The 7995-nt window shown below is 38.4% G+C and overlaps 1 protein-coding gene across 1 annotated transcript; it reads right to left on the reverse strand.

The window, feature by feature from the left end:
• Positions 1–5951: 5951 nt before the first annotated feature.
• LOC129555075 (olfactory receptor 4C12-like) lies at positions 5952–6881 on the reverse strand. The gene has a single exon (XM_055424250.2). It carries the CDS (start codon positions 6879–6881, stop codon positions 5952–5954), a length of 930 nt encoding a protein of 309 aa, XP_055280225.2.
• Positions 6882–7995: the final 1114 nt, after the last annotated feature.

Consider the following 7995-nt stretch of genomic DNA (forward strand, 5'->3'; position numbering starts at 1 on the left):
ATGGCATCACCGACTCTGTGGACATGAGTTTGAGTGTACTCCGGGAGTTGGTGATGGACAGGGAGGCCTGGCGTGCTGTGATTCATGGGGTCGCGGAGAGTCGGACACGACTGAGCGACTGAACTGAACTGAACTGAATGTCATAAAAGTTAGACTAGAAATAGAAATAAAAGGCATACAATTTGGAAAGGAAGAAGTAAAACTATACTAACAAATGACATGATCTTATGTAAAAATAAATCTAAGGAATCCTCACACACGAAGAAACTATTAGCATTAATACAAAATAAGCTATATTTTGATATACTAGGAATTAATAGTCTAAAAACAAAATTAGGAAAATAAGTATGTTGACAGTACCATCAGAAACAATAAAATACTTATGAATAAATTTACCAAAATGGTGGATGAATTGTACACTAAAAACTAAAAAAAAAAAAAATCACTAAAAGAAATTAAAGAAGACATAGGGTGACTCAGTGGGTAAAGAATCCGCCTACAATGCAGGAGATGCAGGAGACACACGTTCAATACCTGGGTCAGGAAAAATCCCTGGAGGAGGAAATGGCAAATCATTCCAGTATTCTTGCCTGGAGAACCCCTTGGATAAAGGAGTCCTGTGTGCTACAGTCTATGGGGTTGCATAGGGTCAGACACGAATGAAGCGACTGAACACGGGTAAATATAAACGTATCCTGTATTCACAGCCTTGTAGACTTAACATAATTAAGATAACAATATCCCCTAGAGTGCATAATGCAATCTTTATCAAAAGCCATTTTATGCAAAAATGGAAATCCGAATACTAAAATTTGTGTGAAATTGTAGAGAAATTTCATATGGAATTGCAAGAAATCACAAATAACCCAAAAAAAAATTCTGAAAAGTGAAGAATAAAGTTTTAGGACTCATACTTTCAATCTCAAAACTTAATGCAAAGGTATAGTTCTTATGAGAAGTATAAAGATTTATAGAAATGTGTGCCTCCAAGTTAGGCTAATGAAAAAATAAATATTATACATGTATCCTCACATATAAAAATTTATTTTCATTTTAAAATGTTAGAAGAAAATTATGATAAAATTGTTATATATTGTATGTATTTAGAGTACCAGTGTTTGTGACTTTTATCTTCATCAGTTCAGTTCGGTTCAGTCGCTCAGTCGTGTCCGACTCTTTGCAACCCCATGAATCACAGCACGCCAGGCCTCCCTGTCCATCACCAACTCCTGGAGTTCACTCACACTCACGTCCATCGAGTTGGTGATGCCATCCAGCCATCTCATTCTCTGTCGTCCCCTTTTCCTCCTGCCCTCAGTCCTTCCCAGCATCAGAGTCTTTTCCACTGAGTCAACTCGTCGCATGAGGTGGCCAAAGTATTGCAGCTTCAGCTTTAGCATCAGTCCTTCCAATGAACACCCAGGACTAATCTCCTTTAGCATGGACTGGTTGGATCTCCTTGCAGTCCAAGAGACTCTCAGGAGTCTTCTCCAGCACCGCAGTTCAAAAGCATCAATTCTTCGGCGATCAGCTTTCTTCACAGTCCAACTCTCACATCCATACATGACCACGGGAAAAACCATAGCCTTGACTAGACGGACCTTGGTTGGCAAAGTAATGTCTCTGCTTTTTAATATGCTATCTAGGTTGGTCATAACTTTCCTTCTAAGAAGTAAGTGTCTTTTAATTTCATGGCTGCAATCAGCATCTGCAGTGATTTTGGAGCCCAAAAAAACAAAGTCTGTCACTGTTTCCACTGTTTCCCCATCTATTTCCCATGAAGTGATGGGACCAGATGCCATGATCTTAGTTTTTTGAATGTTGAGCTTCAATCCAGCTTTTTCACTCTCCTCTTTCACTTTCATCAAGAGGCTTTTGAGTTCCTCTTCACTTTCTGCCATAAGGGTGGTGTCATCTGCATATTTATCTTCATAAATCCAAACTATTCATAAAAATCATAAACATGAATGACATTATCTGTGGCTGTCGGTGGCAATGATTAGCCATATGACAAAGTACATAAAACATGCAGAAATGAGTCGATGATGGAAACAGGATGGCCTGAGGAATATGGATGCTTAGATGCAAAGGGAGAGGAGATATATCTGATACAATAACAGTTTTTTATATTTTTAATGAGAATTAAAATTTCCCTGTGAAATAAGAAACGGAATTACAAGGAAAAAATGTTTACCATAGGCAATGAAGTGTTTTAAACAAAAGAATGAAATGTAATGTGATTGCTGTTATTATTGTTGTTCAGACACTAAGTTGTGTCCAACTCTTTGCCATCCTATGGACTGCAGCACACCAGTCTCCTCTGTCCTCCTCTACCTCCTGGAACTTGCTCAAAGTCGTGTCCATTTAGTCAACTGAGTAGAGACACCATTTATTAAGGCTGCTTAACTAATCTCTGGGACCATCTGATCATGTTCAGAGGGAATCTACATGAAGGTTTATAACCAATAACACCAGTTTCACTGACCTTGTCCCTGTACCAACTGGGCATTATTATTAATTTCCTTACAATTATAGAATGAGTTGGAAATCACCACAGAGTTCTGCCCCATAAAATTCTCCAAGTTCTATTTTTTTCCCACTGCTCTGAAGTGTCTTGTGTGGCTTGGTGTCTGTTACCTACCTTGTTGACTTATGTATGATTTTGCCTTTCTGCCGTGTTGAAATTTCATTCACCTTTGGATATCATTTCCTGTTTTGTCCCTGGATACTATTTACTTCAAATCTTTCCAAACCTTTGCCTTCTTTAGATATCCCTGCCCTCATCCTGGTGCCAAACTCTGACCCTATAAGCTCTTTGATGATGGAGAAAAGACTAGACCCTTCATTTATACTTTGAAGAGTGTTACACTTCTTCCCAGGTGGCACTACTGGGAAAGAACCCACCCGCAATGCAGGAGATGTAAGAGACATGGGTTTGATCCCTGGCTCAGGAAAACCCCCTGGAGAAGGAAATGGCAACTCACTTCAGCATTCTTGCCTGGAAAATTTGATGGACAGAAGAGCCTGGTGGGCTACCATACATAGGGTAGCAAAGACATAGGGTAACAATGACTGAAGCAACTTAGCACACACACATATTTACTGATCCATGAAAATTCAGAGTTAAAAGTTTTTTGTGCCTGTATAATTTTCATTTTATGTATACATTCAAGCAATGTATAAAAGTTCAGTTAATTCACATCCTCACAACATTTGGTAGAGTTAGTCTTTATCTTTTTGTTTAATTATGAAAGTGTGATAGCACATTTACAAGAGACTTAGAAAATACAGAACAAAGTTACATATAGTTCCACTATATAATACAATTATTTTTAAACAGATAAATTTAGATTTTTATTTGGGGTTTCAACATCAAACTCTCAAAAAATAATAGAATTAATAGGCAGAAAATTAGAAGGACAAAGTAGACCTGAAAAGCACTATTAACCAATTCAGTATAATAAAGATTTATACAATTTTCATACAACAATGAAATACAAATTCTATTCAAGTTCCCATAGACTATAAACCAGAAGACATTGGAACATATCCAGGGGCATAAAACAAGGTGCAAAAATTTCATGGTATAAAAGAATTGAAATCATACAAAGTCTGTTCTCTTATCAGTGTTGAATTATGCTAGAAATCAATATTAAAAGATATTTGACAATAACCCACATAGTTGCAAGTGCAATGTGACATTCGCCAAGAGATCTTTGACTTAATCATTGAAAGCCTCAGAAAAGTTAAAAGCCTGACAAAGCACAAAGGGTGATTGCAGAGAAGAAAGCATTTACATGAGAAATTAATATCAAAGATTCTTTTAAAACCCCATGTTTCTGGAAACCGAGTGTTCACCTTTAAATGATGGGAGGATCTAAGGAGTCGTTGTTGTTGTATAGTCTCTAAGTCGTGTCCGAGTCTTTTGTGACCCCATGGACTATAGCCCACCAGGCTTCTCTGTTCATGGGATTTCCTAGGCAAGAATAGTGAAGTGAGTTGCCATTTACTTCTCCAGGACATCTTCTTGACCCAGGGATTGAACCTGAGTCTCCTGCATTGCAGGTGGATAATTTACTGATGAGCCATCTAGGAAGTCCATCTAAGAATCCATAGCAAGGAAAATTAGAAAATAAATCTAACGGAATAATTCACTAAAAATTTTGATAATACTTCCATTTATTCTGCCATCTAGTATTACTACTAAAAGTCTAGAAAGTGTATTATCTTAGTGATTTTAAAAAAAAAATAATGAGGCTTGAAACTTTTGATCCAATTCTGAGAAATACTATGTTGTTAAAAAAAAAACAGGAAATTAACATGTGATGCAGTATTATTAATTAAAGTACAGATTTTGTTCAAATTCCCAAAATTTTATGCTAGTTCCCATTAGTTGTTCTCATACCTTTTAAAAATTTCACATTCTATTTAGTTGCATTGAGCAGCTTCAGCTGCATGCAACAGATTCTTATAAATTCTCTTTTCATTTTTTTTTATTCTGTTATAGAGCTAAAAGTTTAAATAACAAAGAAGCTTAAATCTGTTCTACAATAACCACCTGCAAGTGATTGTTCATCTCTGTTCGTGCATCTTTACTGAAAGGATTAATGAGATCAGTGATCACTCAGTTAGTTGGTCAGCGTTATCTGACTTTTTTGCAACCTCATGGGCTCTAGCCCACAAACTCCTCTATCCATGGAATTTTCCAGGCAAGAATACTGGCGTGAGTTGTGTTTTCTGCCAATGTTGCTCCACCTACACCCAAAACGGGTTTTTCTGCTTGCCACTCAAGGTCATACTTCCTTGCTCATGAGCCTCAGCCAATCAGCACTGCAGTGAAAGGCTCCATCTCACCAGTCCCAGAAACATTCCATGCCTACCAGCCTCTGTTCAGCCATCATGAATTATTTCTTGCTCAAGGCAATCCAGTTAAATTTTTCCACCATTCAATGGGCAACAACTACACCTTCTCCGTAAGACTAGAATCCCAACATTCTAAATATGTTACTTCCTTGCAAATTAATCTCTCAGCCCCAGGTGCTTCTTTAGAGAGCTCATTGCACCCTGTTATAATTAATAGCTGTTTTCATTTAGTCACTAAGTTGTGTCTGACTCTCTTGCAACTCCATGGATTGTAGTCCACCAGGCCACTCTGTCAATGGGCTTTCCAAGCAAGTGTACTGGAGTGGGCTGTCATTTCCTTCTCCAGGGGATCTTCCCAACCCAAGGGTCGAATCCATGTCTCTTGCACTGGGAAGAGAATTTTTACCACCCAGTCACAAGGGAAGCCCTTTGTAGTTAATACCCTCATACAATTATTTATTGTATGTGAATTCTTTCTATTCAAACTGCACTGTGGTCTGTCTCCTGGCTGGACCTCAACTGATACCATATGTAAAATAACAAACACAGTGCCAGCCTTATAAGCATTTGAGAAACACGATTTCTTTTCACTGTACAACAAAGATTCATTGAACAAGAAAATTCCACAGAAGAATTTATATTGAGTTCAAACCAAATGAATATATTTAACATTTTATTTTCAATAATCAGTAGTAACCAACATCTCCATGTTACAAAATAAGACAATTTGAATACCAATCCAATATGCTAGGTTCTTAGCTTGGAGCTTCTGAAGGCATTTGAGATAATCAGATAATAGATAAATATTGATTAAAAAGCATTATGTTGTGATGAGGAGAGTGTGGGAAGGGAGAAAGTAAACCTGGATTCCAGTCTAAACTTAAGGTCTGTGCTTAGCTTGTTGCTCAGTCCCTAAGTCCAACACTTTGCAACCTCATGGACTGCAACATGCCAGGCTATTCTGTCATTCAGTGGCTATCTGCAGTTATTATTCAGTCCCTTTTAGAATTGATGTATTCATCTATAGATAAAGAGGATTGGATGAGATTATCTGTTTTACTTCTATCCATAAAGCTCAGTGAATCTCTTTAATCACTATCTGCAGTCACTTTCTTTCTCCAGAGTTTCTTCATAGCACGTTTTACCTCAGCATTTCTGAGGGTATAGATTAAAGGATTTAACATAGGGGCCACCATAGTGTAAAAGACAGCAACAGCTTTATCAATGGGCAGAGTGGTGACTGGGCGAAGATACACAAATGTGCAGGGCACAAAAGACAAAGCAACGACTGTGATGTGAGAGACACACGTGGAAAGGGCTCTGTGCCTCCCCTCCAGGCTATAGTTCCTTAGGGAGCGCAAGATGACCACATAGGAGATCAACAGGAGGAGGAAGTTTAACAGGCAGATGGACCCACTGTTGGCAGCAACAAAGAGACCAAGGATGTGAGTGTCCGTGCAGACAAGTTTCAACAAAGGGTACAAGTCACACATGAAGTGATCTATGACATTGGGGCCACAGAAGGGCAGCCAGACTGTAAAGAGGATCTGAACGGTTGCGTGGAGAAATCCTCCGGTCCAGGCCACCCCCAGCAGGAGGAGGCACAGCCTGTGGCTCATGATGGCCGTGTAGTGCAGAGGTTTGCAGATGGCCATGTAGCGGTCATAGGCCATCTCTGTGAGCAGGATGATCTCAGTAGCACCAAAAACGTGTTCTGCATAGACTTGAGCCATACACCCATTAAAGGAGATTGTCTTGATCTCCTCAAGGGAGTCCACAATCAACTTAGGAGCTGAAGAAGAAGAGTAAACTGTGTCTATCAAGGAAAGGTGGGTCAGGAAGAAGTACATGGGGGAGTTCAGAGCCTGGCTGGTGGTAACGGTAACCACAATGAGCAGGTTGCCTGAGAGGGTTACCATGTACAAGAGCAAAAACACCACAAACACTACTGTTTGCATTTGGGGGTTCTGTGTAAGGCCTACTAGAATGAATACGGTCACATTCCTTTCATTCTCCATCTATGTGGTATGGCTAATAAAAACTCTGACAAGGAACACTTTACCTTTAAAAAAGAAAGAAAGAAAAAGGGAATATAAAATAACGAATTACTACAAAATACTACCTTTTAACAGTACTCTGACAATATCACAAATGATTCCTTCTTTTCCCCAAACTAGGAATCCATGCACCAAAATTTCTTAGTTGACTCTCTTAGATTTTTTTTTTACATTTTTTAATAGTTTTCAAAATTCTGGAGCTTGCCTTACTAATTTTAATCGGAAAATAAATATAACTTACATGTTTTTTTCTTGGAGGCCTTAGGTTGAAACAATGAATTTTTTAATTGAATGTGAAAATGTACGGGAAAAGAAACATAGGAAGTTGTGTACTGGCACATTGTGGGACCCCAAAGTATATTATCTGAATATATTAATATTTGAAGAAATCACTTTAATGTGCTCATAAAGTTATTATTATCAATTCTCTAAATGAACATAGAATGAGGGCCTCGCTGGACTCTAACAGCTTTTACAGGATCGGGGCAGGGGGTAAGTCTGCCCTAGCTGCCCCATGGACCACTTTTAATCATCCTAGATACTGTCTTCAGTCTATCATCTAAAAATTATTGATCACTAGTTTCAACATATGCCATTAATACTAACAGGTAATAAGCCAAGTCTCAGTAATCAACCAGATCACTTTAATGCAAAATCCATTTCCATTCACTTGATGAGGAATATTTACATTAGTCGAGTCAACTTTAAGGTAACATATATAGCTAAGTGGGCTTTCCAGATGGCACTAGTGGTAAAGAACCTGCATGCCAATGCAGAAGATATAAAAGACATCATTACCCAGGTTTGATCCCTGGGTTAGGAAGATCTCCTGGAGAAGGGCATGCCAGTCCACTCCAGAATGCTTGTCTGGAGAATCCCATTGACATAAGAGCCTGGTAGGCAACAGTCCATAGGGTCACAGAGAGTCAGACATGCCTGAAGTAACTTAGCAACGTGAATCCAACTACGTATTGTCATTATTAATCTTTGCATTTTACAATAACTAAGATTTCATTATTCTCTTTATATTTATGTATTTTTAAAGCAAAAAGGCAGTGAAGGGTAAAATGAATTG

The sequence above is a fragment of the Moschus berezovskii genome, chromosome 14, assembly GCF_049115385.1.
Source record: "Moschus berezovskii isolate FMDL1 chromosome 14, NW_MosBer_1.0, whole genome shotgun sequence".
Classification (NCBI taxonomy): Eukaryota; Metazoa; Chordata; class Mammalia; order Artiodactyla; family Moschidae; genus Moschus; species Moschus berezovskii.